The sequence below is a fragment of the Oncorhynchus nerka genome, linkage group LG1, assembly GCF_034236695.1.
Source record: "Oncorhynchus nerka isolate Pitt River linkage group LG1, Oner_Uvic_2.0, whole genome shotgun sequence".
In the NCBI taxonomy this organism is placed as follows: domain Eukaryota; kingdom Metazoa; phylum Chordata; class Actinopteri; order Salmoniformes; family Salmonidae; genus Oncorhynchus; species Oncorhynchus nerka.
The window spans coordinates 4239579-4261802 of NC_088396.1; the positions used below are offsets into that span (position 1 = coordinate 4239579).

Sequence of the window (22224 nt, forward strand, 5' to 3'; positions counted from 1 at the left end):
TTTTGCATTCTCACTAAAAGAGAAACTTGCCCTCAGATGCTGCAATGCACCACTGTTTGGAAAGGAGGCACAGCTCACCAAAACATATCTTTCAGATGTGTGTTTATGTGTGTGTGTGTGTTTGAGTGCGGTAGTGTGTGTGTTTGTGTGTGCGTAAGTGTGTGTGTGCGTAAGTGTGTGTATGTGTGTGTGTGTATGTGTGTGTGTGTGTGTGTGTTTGTGTGTGCGTAAGTGTGTGTGTGTGTGTGTGTGTGTGTGTGTGTGTGTGTGTGTGTGTGTGTGTGTGTGTGTGTGTGTGTGTGTGTGTGTGTGTGTTTGAGTGCGGTAGTGTGTGTGTTTGTGTGTGCGTAAGTGTGTGTGTGTGTGTGTGTGTGTGTGTGTGTGTGTGTGTGTGTGTGTGTGTGTGTGTGTGTGTGTGTGTGTGTGTGTGTGTGTGTGTGTGTGTGTGTGTGTCTGTCTGGGTACGGTTTCAGAGTGGATAATAGAGACAGTACTCAGAAGAGTTCAAGTGATGTGAACAATCCACTTCCATCATTAATAAGACCAAGAGGGAGAGTGTCACTTCTGCTCTCTGTGTTGGCTGATGTTATTGTGCTCTGGAGAATTCACTCTTTGTCTGTGTGTGTGTGTGGGAACACTAAGGTAGCCTGCCTAAATGACTACTGACCCGTAGCACTCACGTCTGTAGCCATAAAGTGCTTTGAAAGGCTGGTCATGGCTCACATCAACACCATTATCCCAGAAACCCTACACCCACTCCAATTTGCATACTGCCACAACAGATTCACAGATGATGCAATCTCTATTGCACTCCACACTGCCCTTTCCCACCTGGACAAAAGAAACACCTATGTGAGAATGCTGTTCATTGACTACAGCTCAGAGTTCAACACCATAGTACCCTCAAAGCTCATCACTAAGCTAAGGATCCTGGGACTAAACACCTCCCTCTGCAACTGGATCCTGAACCCCCTGTATATAGGGGGTTCAGGATGCAACTGAACCGGTACCCCCTGTATATAGCCTCGCTACTGTTATTTTACTGCTGCTCTTTAATTATTTGTTATTTGTTATTTCAATGTTTTATTTTACACTTATTTTTCTTAAAACTGCATTGTTGGGGGCTTGTAAGTAAGCATTTCACTGTTGTATTTGGCGCATGTGGCAAATACAATTTCATTTGATTTGATGTGGGTGCATGCTTCTGTGTGTGTGTGTGTCTGTGTATGAGCGACCGTCTGTGTGTGTGTGTGTGTCTGTGTATGAGCGACCGTCTGTGTGTGTGTGTGTGTGTCTGTGTATGAGCGACCGTCTGTGTGTGTCACTATTATGTATGTTTCATTGTCTTCTACAGCAGGGATCATCAACTAGATTCAGCCTGTTATGTTCTGTTAATTTTGTCCCCTTTAAGGATGGAGCACCCTGGTCAGGGGTTCTATGTTATTCACTAACTAGTTTGAGTAAATCATTCAATTGTTGTATTCCGAGCTTTCTTATTACATAAATAAGTACTAAGTGTTAAGACACTACAATGGCGACGAGGATGATTACCTGCAGTGTGCATCAATATTTGGAGTTCAAAGAGAGGAAGATTTTGACCCTGTAGCACAACAGCTAGCAAGCATTGACGAGAACGATACAGATCAAATAGCCAGAGGTAAAGAGAATGGCTAGCATCTAAAATAGATGTGTTTGATGACACGCAAGAAAACTGGGCAACTTATTTGAACCTGGAACAGTACTTCATTGCAAACGACATTGCTGATAACAAAAGAGTACCAGCGTTTGCTGGTTTAATTTTAAAACCATACAGTTTGCTAAGAGATCTGACTGCCCCTCTGAAGCCATAAACATAAAAATATTAAAAACACATTAAACCACTTCATTTTTATTTCCACAAGAAAAATGAGGGGAAGGGAAGACCATATGTAGCAGTGTTGAAGAAACTGTCTAACATTGCCAGTTGGGAGAGAACCTAAATGATTAAGGGATAGATTTGTTTGTGGACTTGAACACATTCAAAAACATTTGCTCACAGAATCAGACTCCGTTTGCAAAGGCTGTTGAAATTGCTGTGGCAGGAAATCGGATGCATTTGAGTTGCAAAGTAAAAGAAGTACTGACCTGTCACAAATTTCCTGCACAAGTTTTCACGCAGTCGACAGCGCCCCCGTGGGCCGAAAAATGCAACAGTTGCCTTGCTCACTGGTTCAGAGGATTGCCGAACCAGTGACCTTTGTCACAAATGCTAGAAGGGGGCACATTCAAAGAGCATGCAAAGCAAATTCAGTCACAACAGGAAAACTGAGAAAATTAAAATCTGTGAATGCTGCAGAGAACAGTGGGGACAGATGACGATTAATTGGTACAATGGAGTTAAACACAGTGACTTCTCCCAGCAGTAGCATAATATGGGTGACACCAGATATCGAAGGCAAACCCCTCAAAATGGAGCTGGACACAGGATCTGCAGTGTCTATAATTTCCACTACTGTCTACAATGAGCATTTTAAGGCTATCAAGCTGAAGAACACAAATGTGTTGCTGAAGACATACTCAGGAGAGAGGTTGAGTCCAATGGGGGCTCTGCAAGTCAGAGTGCATTATGGGGGCAAACACACTTACAGCTGTATTTTGCCTGGTTGGCCCCCATTATTTGGCAGGCTTTCAAAAATAAAGCTGAATTGGTGTGACTTGAAAATGCTCCACACGTTCCAGTCCAAAGAGAAAGGCACAGACCAAACACTGGAACACTTGACAGTGATCAGATGGGAACAGTAAAAGGTGCACAGCAAAACTTGTACTAAGAGATGATGCAACCCCAAAATTCTGCAAAGCCAGATCTGTTCCATACTCCCTGAGACCAAAGGTGGAAGCGGAAATCGATCGCTTGCAGGATACAGGGATCCTGACTGGACAGGCGAATGGGCCACCCCATAGTTCCTATTGTGAAGAAAGTGACTCTGTTAGAATGTGTGGGGACTTCAAGGTAACTGTGAATCCAATGTTGCATGTTTCCCAATCTGACTACATTGGTGACATCTTCTGCACTAGCTGGTGGGAAACACTTGTAAAATCGTCAAAACAGCATTGCAGCTACCGGTTGAAGAGAGTTCCAAACAGTACCTGACAATAAACACACACAAAGGTCTATACAGGTATAACCGCCTGGTTTTTGGCATTGCATCAGCCCCAGCCATTTGGCACGAACTATTGACCAGATTTTGCAAGGAATCCCAGAACCCAGTGTATCCTGGATGACATGACTCATAACAGGACGCACCGACAAAGAGCACCTGGCTAACCTGGAAGAGGTCCTGAAAAGACTGAAAGAGTATGGTCTACAGGCAAACTTAAAGAAGTGTGAGTTCTTCAAAGACAAGATTGTCTTCTGTGGATATGAGATTGACTGCAATGGATTGCACAAAACACAGGACAAAATGTCAGTGGTACAGGCACACGACACAAAATATCAAAAGTGAGATCTTTCAGGGACTGATCAATTATGCATAAGATTTCCCAAACCTTTCAGCAGTACTTCTAAATCAGCTCCTGGAAAAGAATAGGACATGGCGGTGGACAGAGCAGTGTGAAAATGCATTTCTGGAGGCAAAACGCTCATAACATCTGAACAGGTCCTGATGCATTACGACCCTGAAATGCCAGTGAAGTTGGCTTGTGATGCGTCCCCTTATGGATTATAGTCCTTTCACACACACTGAAAGATGGGTCAGAGAGGCCAGTTGCATTCGACATTGAATGATGCAGAGAAAAACTACTCACAAATCGACAAAGAAGCACTGGCACTAGTGTGGGGCGTCAAGAAATTCCACGCATACCTATATGGTCTACTGCGTTTCACACTGGTTACAGATCACCAGCCGTTGCTTTCCATTTTCAGTCAAAGAAATGCATTCCGTAATGACAGCAGCCAGGTTAATATATGCCCTGTTCACACTGCCAGTCATATTATGACATTGAGTTTAAGCCGTCATCCCTCCAACAAATGCAGATGGATTATCCAGACTGCCGTGTAAAGAGAAAGACAAAGGAGGGTGGATGCAGTGGACATTTCCATCAGCTTGAGGCACTACCAGTCACAAGCACAGTTATCAAACAGGAGACAAGGAAAGATGTGACCTTGTCAAAAGTGTACACCTACACCATGTCAGGATGGCCAGCTACTGGCAGAAATGACTGTTTCAAGGAGAAACGAAATACAACGTACCAAGGATGTTTGATGTGGGAATGAGAGTCATGAACCCCAGAAATGCCAACATCTAGTCTTGCAGCAACTACATGAAGGTCATGTTGGAATTGTCAAAATGAAGCTGCTCACCAGTTTGGTCTGGACCAACAGATAGAAAATATGGCAAAGAACTGTAGTGGATGTTTGGAAACCCTTGACATGCCTGCTCCTGTCCCAGTCCACCCATGGGAATGGCCCGCAGAGCCATGGCAGAAATTCATGTGGATATCCCTTTGAAAAGCACATGTTTCTGGTTATAGTTGATGCCCATTCCAAATAGAGGTGTTTTGCACCATTGGTTCTCCACCTCAGCTTGATAGAGTGTCTCAGAAAGATTGATGTTTGCCACTGCAGCTGGTAAGTGACATTCTTTTTTCTTTACAAGATTCATGTCAGTAAATGGAATCAAACACTCAACCTCAGCTCCGTACCACCCTGCCACCAATGGGCTGGCAGAACGCTTTGTGCAAACCCTAAAGCAAGGACTCCGTGCAGCAAAACGAGACGGGACTTTGCAAACAAAACTGGCCAAGTTCCTGGCCTCCTTCACCCCACATGCCACGACAAATGAAAGCCCAGCCGCACTGATGTTCGGGAGGCCTCTCCCACACAGCTGGACATCATGAAGCCAAACAGGCGTAATGATCTCTGCTGAACAAACAAGCCAAGATGCTCTCCGTTCCATGGCAGCAGCATCTCCAAACAGGACAGGAAGTGATGGTGCGAGACTCCAAAGAGGAGGGAAATGGACAAGAGGGACCGTTCTAACACAAAGACCCAGAACTCCAGGTTCAAGTGAGCACACTGACATAATGTGGTGGCGTGTCATTAACCAAATGCATTCCAAAAAATGCACAACAAAAGAGAACAGGCACAGAGAGCTCCTGAAGAGTGACACACAGAACTGTAGAAACGGTGGGGCAGTAGAGAGACCCCAGGCTGAAAGAAGGGAACGTGTTGATGAAGGTGCTGCTATAGCAGACGCTATAATGGAACAAGCACACACTGAGGATGTTCAGGAGCCTCCAGACAATCAAAGAGATAGGAATGCTAAAACGAAGGCACCGTCCACCAGACAGACTAGACTTATAAACAAACAAACAAAAACTTGAACTGTTCAAGTTCAAATTAAAAGATCTAACTACAAGAAGTTCTGGGAAATGTTTCAGTTGTGGTTTGGTAAAAAACTCTGATTGTATAAGAGAAGGAATGTTATGTTCTGTTAATTACTGATGTCCCCTTTAAGGATGGAGCCTTGGTCACTACTATTTATTCTGGTACTAACTTTTGAGTAATATGTAAGCTCCAGTTCAATTGCTTGTATCTCTTTCATTACATAAAAAGTACTAAGTGTTAAGACACTACACAGCCGCTGGACAATTTTTTTCTGGAAATGGTCAGGGGGCAGGAACATCATTGCAAATCATTTGTAGGCTGCAAATTGACCAGAAGAAGGCCAAACAGATGTAATATTTGACAAAAATATAATTTTCCCCTGGCATTTGAATACATTCAAATCAAAATCTTATTTCACACAATATTAACATTTTCCTATATTTTAATTCATCAACATTTGCAATGTTTTTAAGAATTTTAGTCAACCATAAACATAAAAAATTAAAAACACATTAATTTATTTTTATTTCCTCAGAAAACTTGGGGAAGGGAAGACCAAGTCAGTTGCACAACTAAATGCATTTGGCCTAAATGTATCTTCCTCATTTAACCCAACCCCACTGAATCAGAAGGAGGACTTTTTAGTTGTTGCCTTGCTCACTGGTTCGAGGATTCGAACCAGTGACCTTTCGGCTACTGGCCCAACACTCTTAATTAACTGCTAAGCAAATAAAATCTGTGGACTGCCAGTTGGGGACAGAGACACGTTGGAAATGCTACTCTAGGCCGACCGAGTGGCGCAGTGATCCAAGGCACTGCATCGCAGTGCTATCTGTGCCACTAGAGATTCTGGGTTTCAGTCCAGGCTCTGTCGCAGCTGGCTGCGACCACTAGAGATTATAGGTTAGAGTCCAGGCTCTGTCGCAGCTGGCTGCAACCACTAGAGATTTTGGGTTCGAGTCCAGGCTCTGTCGCAGCTGGCTGCGACCGGGAGACCCATGGGGTGGTGCACAATTGGCCCAGTGTCGTCCGGGTTAGGGGAGGGTTTGGCTGGCAGGGATGTCCTTGTCCCATTGTGCACTAGTGACTCCTGTGGTGCAGGGCACACTGACATGGTCGCCAGATGTATGGTGTTTCCTCTGACACATTAGTGCTTCTGGGTTAAGTGGACATTGTGTCAAGAAGCATTGCGGCTTGGTTGATTGTGTTTCAGAGGATGCACGGTTCACAACCTTCACCTCTCCCGAGTCCCTACCGGAGTTGCTGCGATGAGACAAGACTCTAACTACCAATTGGATAAATTAAATTGGGGAGAATTAAAACAAAATCTAAACTACACTTATGTCTGTGTTGACATCAAAAAGTAAAAAGTTGGAAAGGGGATATACATGCATAAGTTTAAATCTTAATTATTCTATATCCATGTACTTTAAGGTGTATGTTGACATGCCCAGCCAGGTCACACGTGATACAAGTCAGTATTTGACGTCCATACATATCTTAGAACATCAGGAGATGACATGGAAACCGGCCTCTCGAAGCAAAAGTGAGCGCTGTCGCCTTTAAGTAGGTTTTCAATTATACACTTGAGTCTACTGTTCAAAGCCTTGACTGAAGGCTATGATTAGTTGGTAATTCAAATCAGGTCTGGTAGGGTTTGGCTTGAGCAAAACATGTAATCTACACTATGGCAATATATTGTCACACTGGTCATTTATACTTGAATAACTTCAAAGAAATGTATTCATATAAAGTATTCATTTGTTTTTATATATCTGTGTCCATATTGTCCATGAGTTTCTAGTGGATAGACAATATGTTTCAAGAGAAAATAGCCTTATAAAAAAGCATCTAACCAAAAACGTCATTATTTTCACAACTGCCACCAGTTTGGTGATAGAAACTTAACAACAAATACTTATTGACATTGTAAAATAAATAAAAGTGTGTAAAAAATATATCAAGGATATTTCATGCTGAAACCCTTATATTTAACACCATTGGTTCTCACTAAGTTGATGGTTTATATTTAAGATGATGTTTCACAGCTTTGTCATTCTTTTTTTCTTCCAAAGTTACCAGTAATATACCGCTACTCAGACCTCACCCCCCCCCTCCCTCTGTCCTTCCCTCTCACCCGCTCTTTCTCCCTCACTCTTTCCCTTTCCTTCTCCATCGCCCTCCCTCTTTCTCTTCCCCATCCTCTCTATCCCATTATCTCTCCCCTACCTCTGTTCCATGGCAGCAGCAACAGGAAATGTCAATTCCAATCCAGCCTCTAATTCCGAGACGACTCCAGTTAAGCATCACACTGCCATTTACGGTGGCGTGTCTAAACGCACAAATTATGAGCAAAAACTTCCCAAGAGTAGAATGTAGAAACTTCAAAGGCTTCCAGAACAATTCAGATATTCAGTGTTTTTTTCTGGGAAATCAAAGGAGATAGGAATGATAAAATTGCATTGCTTTATAATCAGTCCTCTTGACCTGGCTGTTTATTTAGTCTGTGTGAGTGTGTGTGCATGCTTGCGTGTGTGCGTGCAAATGTGTGTATATGTCACTGTCTGTTTATAGTCTAGGCCTACTACATTTATTTATCAACTTTCCTAATATTAAGCACATTGCATCTCTTTACAACATTAAACAGGACTGTATAGCCTACCTGGCTGGCAAGAAAATGAACCACGAGAAAAGCGTCCTCCATTTACTATTTAAGTGCTCAGATGACATGTATTTTTCCCCAGGCAGTCCATTCTAAATCAAAACTTATTTCACACAAATATTATTTAGTATATGTAAAGTCAACATTCAATTCAGAATAGTCAAATTGGTGACAATATTAGCCTATCACTTGTGAATGATGTATTATCACTTCTGAATGATGCCCGGCTTGTCTGCAGTAATGCAAGAAACAAAGGAGGACTTTTTAAAATCAGAATCGCACACCTCATGTAGCCTAGCCCATAGTCCTATATGTTTTAATACGGTTAGTATCACACCTCATGTAGTCTAGCCCATAGTCCTATATGTTTTAATAAGGTTAGTATCACACCTCATGTAGTCTAGTCCATAGTCCTATATGTTTTAACAAGGTTAGTATCACACATCATGTAAGCCCATAGTCCTTATGTTTTAATAAGGTTATATCACCACCTAGCCCATAGTCCATAAGGTTAGTCACCTCATTTAGCCTAGTCCATAGTCCTATAAGGTTAGTATCACACCTCATGTAGTCTACCCTGGTAGGGTTTGGCCATAGTCCTATAAGGTTAGTATCACACCTCATGTAAGCCTAGCCCATAGGCCTATATGTTTTAATAAGGTTAGTATCACACCTGATGGTCATAGTCCTATAAGGTTAGTATCACACCTCATGTAGCAAAGCAATAGTCCTATAAGGTTAGTATCACACCTCATGTAGCCTGCCCATAGGCCTATATGTTTTAGGTTAGTATCACACCTCTGTGTCCCCATAGTCTAATTAGTATCACACCTCATGTATCCTATAAATAAAAACAACATTCAAAAAGTCAAAGGTTAGTATCAAACCTAGTCCATAGTCCTATATGTTTTAATAAGGTTAGTATGAAACCTCATTAGCCCATAGTTCTATGTTTTAATAAGGTTAGTATCACAATCATTAGTCTAGCCCATAGCGCTATATGTTTTAATAAGGTTAGTATCAACCTCATGTAGTCTAGCCCATAGTCCTATATAAAAGTATCACACCTCATGTTTCCTAGCCCATAGTCCTATAAGGTTAGTATCATTTCATTTAGCCCAATATGTTTTAATAAGGTTAGTATCAACCTCATGTAGCCTAGTCCATAGTCCTATAAGGTTAGTATCACACCTCATTAGCCTACCAATAGTCCTAAACAGGACTCATGTAGTCTATATAAGGTTAGTATTACCTAGCCTGTCCATTGTCCTATAAGGTTAGTATCACACCTCATGTATCCTAGCCCAAGTCCTATATGTTTTAATAAGGTTAGTATCACACCTCATGTAGCCTAGCCCATAGTCCTATATGGTTAGTATCACACCTCATGTATCCTAGCCCATAACCACACCTCATGTATCCTAGCCCATAGTCCTATATGGTTAGTATCACACCTCATGTATCCTAGCCCATAGTCCTATATGGTTGGTATCACACCTCATGTATCCTAGCCCATAGTCCTATATGGTTAGTACCACACCTCATGTATCCTAGCCCATAGTCCTACACACCTCATGTGTCTAATAGTCCTATATGGTTAGTATCACACCTCGTGTATCCTAGCCCATAGTCCTATATGGTTAGTATCACACCTCATGTATCCTAGCAAATAGTCCTATATGTTTTAATAGGGTTAGTATCACACCTCATGTATCCTAGCCCATAGGCCTATATGTTTTAATAAGGTTAGTATCACACCTCATGTATCCTAGCCCATAGTCCTATATGGTTAGTATCACACATCATGTATCCTAGCCCATAGTCCTATATGGTTAGTATCACACCTCATGTAGTCTAGCCCATAGTCCTATAAGGTTAGTATCACACCTCATGTAGCCTAGTCCATAGTCCTATAAGGTTAGTATCACACCTCATGTAGTCTAGCCCAAAGCCCTTTATGTTTTAATAAGGTTAGTATCACACATCATGCAGTCTAGCCCATAGTCCTATAAGGTTAGTATCACACCTCATGTAGTCTAGCCCATAGTCCTATATGTTTTAATAAGGTTAGTATCACATCTCATGTAGTCTAGCCCATAGTCCTATTAGGGTAGTATCACACCTCATGTATCCTAGCCCATAGTCCTATAAGGTTAGTATCACACCTCATGTAGCCTAGCCCATAGTCCTATATGTTTTAATAAGGTTAGTATCACACCTCATGTAGCCTAGTCCATAGACCTATAAGGTTAGTATCACACCTCATGTAGCCTAGCCAATAGTCCTATAAGGTTAGTATCACACCTCATGTAGTCTAGCCCATAGTCCTATAAGGTTAGTATCACACCTCATGTAGCCTAGTCCATAGTCCTATAAGGTTAGTATCACACCTCATGTAGCCTAGCCCATAGTCCTATATGTTTTAATAAGGTTAGTATCACACCTCCTGTAGTCTAGCCCATAGTCCTATAAGGTTAGTATTAGACCTCATTTAGCCTAGTCCATAGTCCTATAAGGTTAGTATCACACCTCATGTATCCTAGCCCATAGTCCTATATGTTTTAATAAGGTTAGTATCACACCTCCTGTAGTCTAGCCCATAGTCCTATATGTTTTAATAAGGTTAGTATCACACCTCCTGTAGTCTAGCCCATAGTCCTATAAGGTTAGTATTACACCTCATTTAGCCTAGTCCATAGTCCTATAAGGTTAGTATCACACCTCATGTATCCTAGCCCATAGTCCTATATGTTTTAATAAGGTTAGTATCACACCTCATGTAGCCTAGCCCATAGTCCTATATGTTTTAATAAGGTTAGTATCACACCTCATGTAGCCTAGCCCATAGTCCTATATGTTTTAATAAGGTTAGTATCACACATCATGCAGTCTAGCCCATAGTCCTACAAGGTTAGTATCACACCTCATGTAGTCTAGCCCATAGTCCTATATGTTTTAATAAGGTTAGTATCACACCTCATGTAGTCTAGCCCATAGTCCTATATGTTTTAATAAGGTTAGTATCACACCTCATGTAGTCTAGCCCATAGTCCTATTAGGGTAGTATCACACCTCATGTATCCTAGCCCATAGTCCTATAAGGTTAGTATCACACCTCATGTATCCTAGCCCATAGTCCTATAAGGTTAGTATCACACCTCATGTAGTCTAGCCCATAGTCCTATAAGGTTAGTATCACACCTCATGTAGTCTAGCCCAAAGCCCTTTATGTTTTAATAAGGTTAGTATCACACATCATGCAGTCTAGCCCATAGTCCTATAAGGTTAGTATCACACCTCATGTAGTCTAGCCCATAGTCCTATATGTTTTAATAAGGTTAGTATCACATCTCATGTAGTCTAGCCCATAGTCCTATTAGGGTAGTATCACACCTCATGTATCCTAGCCCATAGTCCTATAAGGTTAGTATCACACCTCATGTATCCTAGCCCATAGTCCTATATGTTTTAATAAGGTTAGTATCACACCTCATGTAGTCTAGCCCATAGTCATATAAGGGTAGTATCACACCTCATGTAGTCTAGCCCATAGTCATATAAGGGTAGTATCACACCTCATGTAGTCTAGCCCATAGTCATATAAGGTTAGTATCACACCTCATGTAGTCTAGCCCATAGTCCTATTAGGGTAGTATCACACCTCATGTATCCTAGCCCATAGTCCTATAAGGTTAGTATCACACCTCATGTAGTCTAGCCCATAGTCCTATAAGGGTAGTATCACACCTCATGTAGTCTAGCCCATAGTCATATAAGGGTAGTATCACACCTCATGTAGCCTAGTCCATAGTCCTATAAGGTTAGTATCACACCTCATGTAGTCTAGCCCATAGTCCTATAAGGTTAGTATCACACCTCATGTAGTCTAGCCCATAGTCATATAAGGGTAGTATCACACCTCATGTAGTCTAGCCCATAGTCCTATATGTTTTAATAAGGTTAGTATCACATCTCATGTAGTCTAGCCCATAGTCCTATTAGGGTAGTATCACACCTCATGTATCCTAGCCCATAGTCCTATAAGGTTAGTATCACACCTCATGTATCCTAGCCCATAGTCCTATATGTTTTAATAAGGTTAGTATCACACCTCATGTAGTCTAGCCCATAGTCATATAAGGGTAGTATCACACCTCATGTAGTCTAGCCCATAGTCATATAAGGGTAGTATCACACCTCATGTAGTCTAGCCCATAGTCATATAAGGGTAGTATCACACCTCATGTAGTCTAGCCCATAGTCCTATTAGGGTAGTATCACACCTCATGTATCCTAGCCCATAGTCCTATAAGGTTAGTATCACACCTCATGTAGTCTAGCCCATAGTCCTATAAGGGTAGTATCACACCTCATGTAGTCTAGCCCATAGTCATATAAGGGTAGTATCACACCTCATGTAGCCTAGTCCATAGTCCTATAAGGTTAGTATCACACCTCATGTAGTCTAGCCCATAGTCCTATAAGGTTAGTATCACACCTCATGTAGTCTAGCCCATAGTCATATAAGGGTAGTATCACACCTCATGTAGTCTAGCCCATAGTCATATAAGGTTAGTATCACACCTCATGTAGTCTAGCCCATAGTCCTATAAGGTTAGTATCACACCTCATGTAGTCTAGCCCATAGTCATATAAGGGTAGTATCACACCTCATGTTTTAGTCATATAAGGGTAGTATCACACCTCATGTAGTCTAGCCCATAGTCATATAAGGGTAGTATCACACCTCATGTAGCCTAGTCCATAGTCCTATAAGGTTAGTATCACACCTCATGTAGTCTAGCCCATAGTCCTATAAGGTTAGTATCACACCTCATGCAGTCTAGCCCATAGTCATATAAGGGTAGTATCACACCTCATGTAGTCTAGCCCATAGTCATATAAGGGTAGTATCACACCTCATGTAGCCTAGCCCATAGTCATATAAGGGTAGTATCACACCTCATGTAGTCTAGCCCATAGTCCTATAAGGGTAGTATCACACCTCATGTAGTCTAGCCCATAGTCATATAAGGGTAGTATCACACCTCATGTAGTCTAGCCCATAGTCATATAAGGGTAGTATCACACCTCATGTAGTCTAGCCCATAGTCATATAAGGGTAGTATCACACCTCATGTAGCCTAGTCCATAGTCCTATAAGGTTAGTATCACACCTCATGTAGTCTAGTCCATAGTCCTATAAGGTTAGTATCACACCTCATGTAGTCTAGTCCATAGTCCTATAAGGTTAGTATCACACCTCATGTAGTCTAGCCCATAGTCATATAAGGGTAGTATCACACCTCATGTAGTCTAGTCCATAGTCCTATAAGGTTAGTATCACACCTCATGTAGTCTAGCCCATAGTCCTATATGTTTTAATAAGGGTAGTATCACACCTCATGTAGTCTAGTCCATAGTCCTATAAGGTTAGTATCACACCTCATGTAGTCTAGCCCATAGTCCTATATGTTTTAATAAGGTTTGTATCACAAGTAAAGTGTCCAAATAACTTCTTAAAATTAAGCACATGAATCCGCTTTACAACCGGTGTAGAGTCTAATTGGCATACATAGGAGGCATGTGAGTTTCAAGTTTGGGGAAGGTAATATTCACCATAAAAATGCACCTTTGTAATAAAGCATTACATGCATAATCACATTCCCAGTCACTATTGAGAACAGTGTGTTCCCACTAATTGATTACATTTTGGAACATTCACCAGTACAGCCTACTGCCGCGTGCACATTGCTGCATTTATTAACATTTTAAGCGAAATGTTCCCGATCTGTTGCATCAGCCTCATTGCTTTTAAACATTATTTTGATGCGAGTGGTTGTATTAATTAGGGATCTATCACATCCCACAACTGTCCCAGAGTATGTTTGGAACATGTATTTCTTGCACCTATAAAATAGGTCAACTTTTGCACTATGGGGGATAGTACACTGAACAAAAATATAAACGCAACACGTAAAGTGTTGGTCCCATGTTTCATGAGCTGGAATAAAAGATCCCAGATATTGTTCCAACAGTTTATTTCTCAAATGTTGGGAACAAATTTGTTTACATCCCTGTTAGTGAGCATTTCTCCTTTGCCAAGCTAATCCATCCACCTGATAGTTGTGGCATATCAGAACCTTTTGCTGGGGATCATTAAAGGACATGCTAAAATGTGCAGTTTTGTCACACAACACAATGCCACAGATGTCTAACATTTTGAGGAAGTGTGCAATTAGCATGCTGACTGCAGGAATGTCCACCAGAGCTGTTGCCAGATAATTGAATGTTAATTTCTCTACTATAAGTCACCTCCAACGTTGTTTTAGAGTATGTGGCAGTACGTTCAACCGGTCCCACAACCTCAGACCATGGCGTCATGTATGGCGTCGTGTGGGTGAACGGTTTGTTGATGTCAACGATGTGAACAGAGTGCCCCATGGTTGCGTTTGGGTTATGGTATGGGCAGGTTTAAGCTACAGACAATAAACACAATTACATTTTATCCATGGCAATTTGAATGCACAGAAATACAGTGGTGAAAGCCTGAGGCCCATTGTGAGGCCCATTTCTTTTAAGGTATCTCTGACTAACATGCATTTCTGTATTCCCAGTCATATGAAATCCATAGATTAGGGCCTAATGAATTTATTTCAATTGATTTCCTCATACGAACTGTAACAGCTTTTGCTGTTCGTTAGGCCTACTCATCTTGTTGGCTGATGAATGTGCGTCTCGGAATTCAATAAAAGGGACGCGCACAGTTGTGTCCCCAATGAGTCGGTCTTCACTTATAGCCTACTTGTTAGCTGAAATGACTGTGAGAAGGACCGGATCATGTGACGGCATTGGCTAATAAGAATTTAGATATCTGTGAGAGCCATGGGAGTGAGAGGTGCTTCGGAGTACGGCAGCCGGGAGAAGGGAATTATTATTATATTTCCTCCCAAGGGCACAATGGCTACTTTAGCTTCAAAAGGCATGGACTTTTTAGTTGAAGCCTGATGAGAATATTATCAAGTGCTTGTCAAATTGTGAATGAGAGACTGATGAAGTGTGTGGAGCTTGCACAAGAAACAAATCAGAGCTCATGCCTTTCATGCAACTTTTTTCAAATCATCGTTGGAGTTTCATCATGCAGCCTTAGAATATATTAAAAATCTAAATATATCATCTAACTTTGGTTCACAACTAAAGTTGCATAAAAAACTTTAAATTAAGCATATAGCAAGACATGTTTCTTTGTTAATCCCTCAACACAGAATAGCCGCATGTGCGCAAATCCTTGGAAATTGTTTGGAGAAAGTATCCTTTCTATTTTATTCAGCTATGTTCAATTGTATTCCTCATACTATAAAATAATTTTAAATAATGCCACGGAATTCTAAGCAAATCTTGTCGAAAGGAATTAGTGTATTCCACAGCCATATAACATAGCCATGTCAGGGCCTAACATAAGGACAACTATTCTGTTCATCTGAAATAGACTACATTTTATTCACATCATGTTGCTTTATACCTGTCTAAAATAAATAATGGTGTAGGCTATATTGAATGGATTAATTCGACTTTTTTTAAATGTACACGTTCCAAAGGCCTGCATCAGTTGCTCGTAGGCTGTGTGTCTAAACCAGGGTAAGACAGTTTAGACAGAGTGTCGGGATTAAACATAATGGGAATTGTAGTGCACTCGAGCAGGGCTTACCAAACTTTTTCACTCGCCCCCCCATTGCAGCAAATGCTAAACGTGTTTATGTTAATCAACGGTGAATCACCGTGAGACTGGCAGTTATTTGCTTGACAATCACCAGCTGACAACATTTCATGACCGCCACAGCCCTATGGGTGCATGCATGTGTTTGTGTTTGTGATCATGAGTGGCTATAATCAGTCTGTAATCAGTCCGCGAGCGCCTTTCTTTTTATGCATAAGTCTGTATAAAACACTTAATATCATAAACAGAACTGGCGTTATAACTTGTTTAAAGATGTTATTTTTTTAATGGTTTTCCCCGATTGCCCCTCCTTCTCGTGCCCAGTTGATAATCACCCTGATAATTACCTCAAAACTGAACGTAAAACCATACTGATATATCACACATATAACAACAGATTAAATAAATGGAGTAAAATATGGTAGTGGAGAAAAGGGTGAGAATGGGTGAGTTGATGAACAAGGGAAAGCAGAGATGCATATTAAACAAGCCTGGTCGGCACAATGAACAGAGCAAGACGGGAGCTCCATCCATCTGCGCAAAATAAGGCAACTGCACAGCAGCTGTACTCCATAACGTGCTGAAGAATGACAAGACAACACTCACCAGTGTTGGGAACTATTCATTTAACTACATTTTGCACTAGTTTGGTGGTAGTTGAACGACATTCAGATCTATGTAGTGTTTTCAGTAGTTCATTATTTTTCTGTCATGTTAACTACTGGAACTACACACTACTTTTTTTAAAAATAAAAAAATAATATATCGGCAATAATCAGACCTGCCTAATTCTGAACTTGAAACATACTTTTTGTGTTTAATAGGCTAAATAACTCATTCTGTTAACATATGACCCCAAAGTGACTTGTTCTTTCAATTTGTAGTCTGTGACATTTCAGTTGACAATATTTCACAAAGTAGTTTGGATGTAGTGAACTACTTTTTCAAAGTAACTTTTGTAAATAAACGGTATTTTTCTGAAGGTTAGCTTTAGCGTAGCTTAACTTCTTCCATTGTGAAGTAATTGGTAGTAGCTTGGTAAACTATTTGTTCAGAGTACTGTAGCTTCCCCAGTACTGCACTTTACCAATGCAAGGCAAAGGTTTGCATTATGCTCTTCTGAATGGGAAAAGAATCCTAACATTTTCTACTTTCTTCTATTCCATAGGTCAGTGTGGATGTTTTTGGATCAGGTGGCCGCTGGCCTATCGCTGTGTTCTACAACATGCCTGACTTGGCTGCTATCAATGGACACTTGTTGTTCAAGCCGTGCGTGAACAACACCATTAGCCCAAAGACACTTCATCATGAGTCTGGCACACGGGCTACCTGAGAGACATATGAGGGCCAAGGCAGCATCAAAGATTCCACACCAGCCATTGCTCGAGCAAAATTGCGCGCAGCTCCCAGCAAGGAGAAACTGCCAGGTGGGCAGATGAACTCACAACAAAACCTACAACACCTGCTTCAGCTGCAATCGACTTGTTTGTGGGAAGTGTTGCAAGCAATTGCAAGTGACAAAGATTTTTGTTGACTGTTAAGACAAGGGATAACAGCTAAATGGGATCCAACTGATGCCATTGCGTGAAGATGCACACCATACTGTAAGCAAGAGCGAGGCCGCAAATAAAGTGTCCAATAACTGACAATGGTGGACTACTTTTTACTGCAGTCATATCGATACATTCATTATAATGCGATTATTGCTTTTGTGCTGATTTTCACTATTCACAAGTACACTTGGTGCTGATACTGATGTTTAGGCAACTGATATCTTCTACATTTTACCGCATCTTACTGACCATGTATCTTGGTGGGTATTTTTTACTTGTTTTGTCGTGTTCCAGTGTTCCAAGGCACATGTTTTTTGTATCATAGTCGTAACAAAGGCACTCCACCAATGAAATAGATTTTACACTTCAAATTCTGTGGTTTTTAGTGGTTATTCGTCTTTACATATCATAAACTAATAAAAATGTTATGTTCTTTCAAAAATATACAGTGGCAAGAAAAAGTATGTGAACCCTTTGGAATTACCTGTATTTTTGCATAAATTGGTCATAAAATTTGATCTGATCTTTGTCTAGCTCACAACAATAGACAAACACAGTCTGCTTAAACTAATAAAACACAAACAATGATACGTTTTCATGTCGTTATTGAACACACCGTGTAAGCATTGGATTTAATAACAAGTTGACCCTCCTTCAGCAGCAATAACCTCAACCAAACATTTTCTGGAGTTGCGGATCAGACCTGCACAACAGTCAGGATTAATTTTGGACCATTCCTCTTTGCAAAACTGTTTCAGTTCAGCAATATTCTTGGGATGTCTGGTGTCAACTGCTCTCTTGAGGTCATGACACAGCATCTCAATCGGGTTGAGGTCAGGATTCTGACTGGGCCACTCCAGAAGGCGTATTTTCTTCTGTTGAAGACATTCTGTTGTTGGTTTACTTCTGTGTTTTTGGTCATTGTCCTCTTGCATCACCCAACTTCTGTTACGCTTCAATTGGCGGACAGATAGCCTAACATTCTCCTGCAAAATGTCTTGATGAACTTGGGAATTCATTTTTCTGTCGATGATAGTAAGCTGTCCAGGCCCTGAGGCAGCAAAGCAGCCCCAAACCATGATGCTTCCTCCACCATACGTTACAGTTGGGATAAGGTTTTGATGTTGGTGTGCTGTGCCTCTTTTTCTCCACACTAAGTGTTGTGTGTTCCTTCGAAAAAACTGAACTGTAGTTTCATTTGTCCACATAATATTTTACCAGTAGGCTGTGGAACATCCAAGTGCACTTATGCAAACTTCTGACGTGTAGCCATGTTTTTTTTGTACAGCAGTGGCTTCTTCCATGGTGTGCTACCATGAACACCATTCTTGATTAGTGTTTTACATATCGTAGACTAGTCAACAGAGATGTTAGCATGTTCCAGAGATTTCTGTAAGCCTTTAGCTGACGCTAGGATTCTTCTCAACCTCATTGAGCATTCTGTGCTGTGCTCTTGCAGTCATCTTTGCAGGAAGGCTACTCCAAGGGAGAGTAGCAACAGTGCTGAAATTTATACATATATAGACAATTTCTCTTACCATGGACTGATGAAAATCAAGGCTTTTAGAGATACTTTTGTAACCCTTTTCAGCTTTATGCAAGTAAACCATTCTTAATCTTAGGTCTTCTGAGATCTTTTTTGTTTGATGCGTGGTTCACATTAGCCAATGATTCTTGTGAAAAGCAAACTCTGATTTTGTGAGTGTTTTTAATAGGGCAAGGCAGCTCTAACCAACATCTCCAATCTCATCTCATTGATTGGACTCCAGGTTAGCTGAGTCCTGACTCCAATGAGCTTTTTGAGAAGTCATTAGCCTAGGGGTTCACATACTTTTCCCAACCTACACTGTGAATGTAGACAAGAAAAATACAATAATGTGTGCGTTTTTAGTTTAAGCACACTATGTTTGTCTATTGCTGTGACTTAGACGAAGATCAGAACAAATTTGATGACCAATTTATGCTGAAATCCAGGTCATTCCAAAGGGTTCACATACTTTTTCTTTCCACTGTATATGTTTATATTATAATGTTACCTTCATAAACACAAACAAATGATTATCTTTCCGATAACATATATAAAACATATTTATTTGACTGTTAGAATGGCTTTTCTAATGTTAAGAATGATAGCATGATTGCATCCGCTTAGCAACGTTGTTGACATCAGGCTAATGCCATGTTGAATCGATCCCCTCGCTCCCTCCTCCTGCGAGCGCATAGACCATCTTAGTTAAACACTCCTCATGGTAGCTTTAGCAGATATGACTGGCTCAAAGGTCCTGTTCTAATGTTTCATTGGCGGTTGACATTTCTCATTGAGAGAAAGAGAGAGAGGTTTGTATGTGGTATCAGGAAGTATCAGCTAATCACTCAGCCATTCAAGAGGCACACACATGCAACTTCCACGACTAAGTACAATGGACCATACTCAATTACACATACTGTACGTGTATAACACCCCTGCCTTATCGAGATCATCTCTGTGGTTGTCATGGCTGCCTGCGCCTGGGAGGGTGTGTGTGTGTGTGTGTGTGTGTGTGTGTACCCTCACCTCCACATATCTCCCCGCTGATGTCCTCACACTGGCGGTCATCACACTCACAGTTCCTCCCATGCACACGAGTGTCCCCTGGGGGATGGCAGGTACACTGGCCACATTGACACAGACCTGGAACACAGGTAGTACACGGGTACACACAGGTAAGAATACAGGTGTAAAGGTGGCAGTGTTATTCTCATTTAACAACATTATGACTTGTAAAATACAGTTTTTCAACAACAATTATCAGAAAATGTTTATTTGCCACCGCTCATGTTGTATTGTTAAAGGTAGATTCAGTGAAGTGACATCCTCAAATACAGAAGGGTGAGATCCTGCTGACAGAACATAACAACAACCATTATTTGAGGTAAGGGAATCTTCAGGTTTCGGCAGCCAAATACACCTAATATTGGTTCTTAAAGTATGTGCATACTGTACCTAAGGGAGCAATATATTCTTCCAAATGAGGTTGTAAATTGGTCAGTTTTAGGAGATTGAATTCTAGTCTGCTTTCAATTGCTTTTTAATGACCATTGAATCATTCACTTAACAACAATTACATTACACTGAAACATAATATGACAACATTTTGAGGGTAAATGGAAATAATCTGTTTTACAGTTTCTATCACATAACGAAACGGGGAGGGACTACTTGCACAATAAGAAACTATCATTTTCGTGGCACAACGTTTTCCTTTTCAAAACATTTGACTTCGGTATACTATGATGTGCATTAATAAATACACCCAGAAGGTGTTTAAAAGGAGGAGAGTGAAAACGGCAACAGAGACAATCCCAGTACAAAGTGCTGTCTAACCAAAGCAACTGCCAAAGCAAACGGAGAGTTGTCATAACTGCAGGTTTCAGAGATTGCGGAGTGTATTGCCCTTTTAATTACGGAGAGTGTCGCCATCCGCCAGCTGTCAGTCAAACTGCGCAAAGTGAAACCAAAACTATCTTCAAACGGTTAAATTTAGACATTCATTCGTAGATTTTGGTAAAAATGTAAGCATTAGCGCTGAAGGGCCAATGCAGCCGTTTTTATCTCGATATCAAATAATATCTGGGTAACAACTGAGTACCTTACTGTGACTGTTTTGCTGGTCTGAGTGGGCAGGGGGTAACTAAAAACTCGCTGTTATTGGCAGAGTTGAAAAATCTCTTTCTTATTGGTCTATTAATATAGAGTTGACAGCAGTTTTGCACTGGTTTGCTATGGCTATATTCATCAATCCAGCAAGAAAGCAATATTTTTAATAATATATATGTATATTTATTGGCCCATCCACCAAAATAAACGTTGTTACAGCTTTTTCTGCAGTAAAACTCATCCCAAACCATCTCAATTGGTTTGAGGTCAGGTGATTCTGGAGGCTCATCTGACGCAGCACTCCATCACTCTCCTTCATGGTCAAATAGCCCTTACACAGCCTGGAGATGTGTTGGGTCATTGTCCTGATGAAAAACAAATGATAGTTCCACTAAGCCCAAACCAGATGGGATGGTGAATCGCTGCAGAATGCTGTGGTAGCCATGCTGGTTAAGTGTGCCTTGAATTCTAAATAAATCACTGGCAGTGTCACCAGCAAAGCACCCCCACACCATCACACCTCCTTCTCCATGCTTCACGGTGGGAACCACACATGCAGAGATCATCCGTTCACCTAATCTGAGTCTCACAAAGACACGGTGGTTGGAAACAAATATCTCAAATTTAGACTCATCTCACCAAAGGCCAGATTTCCATGAGTGTAATGTTCATTGCTTGTGTTTTTTGGCCCAAGCAAGTCTTTATATTCTTATTGGTGTCCTTTAGTAGTGGTTTCTTTGCAGCATTTCGACCATGATGGCCAGATTCACGCAGTGTCCTCTGAACAGTTAAAGTTGAGAAGTGAAGCATTTCTTTGGGCTGCAATTTCTGAGGCTGGTAACTCTAATGAACTTTTCCTCTGCAGCAGAGGTATCTCTTTGGGTCTTCCTTTCCTGTGGCTGTCCTCATGAGAGCCAGTTTCATCATAGCACTTGACGGTTTTTGCGACTGCACTTGAATAAACTTTAAAAGTTCTTGAAATTTTACATATTGACTGACCTTCATGTCTTAAATGAATGATGGACTGTGTCTCAATATTAGGAAGGTGTTCCTAATGCTTGGTATACTCAGTGTATAGAACAAGGGGAGATGCGCTCAGAAAAAAAGTAGCTTTTTCTTGATTTTACTATGCTTTTAATGTCTGTCTCTGCAGAACATTTTTTTGGGGGGGGACTTCCACACAAAATGAGTTCTTTACTGATAATATGTTTACATTATTTATTTGATTAATGTCCCACTGTTTTATTGGTCAGAACACAAAAGACTAGATATTCCTAGGACACTCAGGCT

General features: G+C 41.0%; 1 protein-coding gene across 1 annotated transcript in view; it reads right to left on the reverse strand.

The window, feature by feature from the left end:
- itgbl1 (integrin, beta-like 1) overlaps positions 1-22224 on the reverse strand; it is a 141292-nt gene that overhangs the window by 30012 nt on the left and 89056 nt on the right. Inside the window, exon 8 of the mRNA XM_029649201.2 lies at positions 19852-19968. Within this exon, the coding sequence (XP_029505061.1) occupies positions 19852-19968 (117 nt within the window). The remainder of the gene's footprint in view (positions 1-19851; positions 19969-22224) is intronic.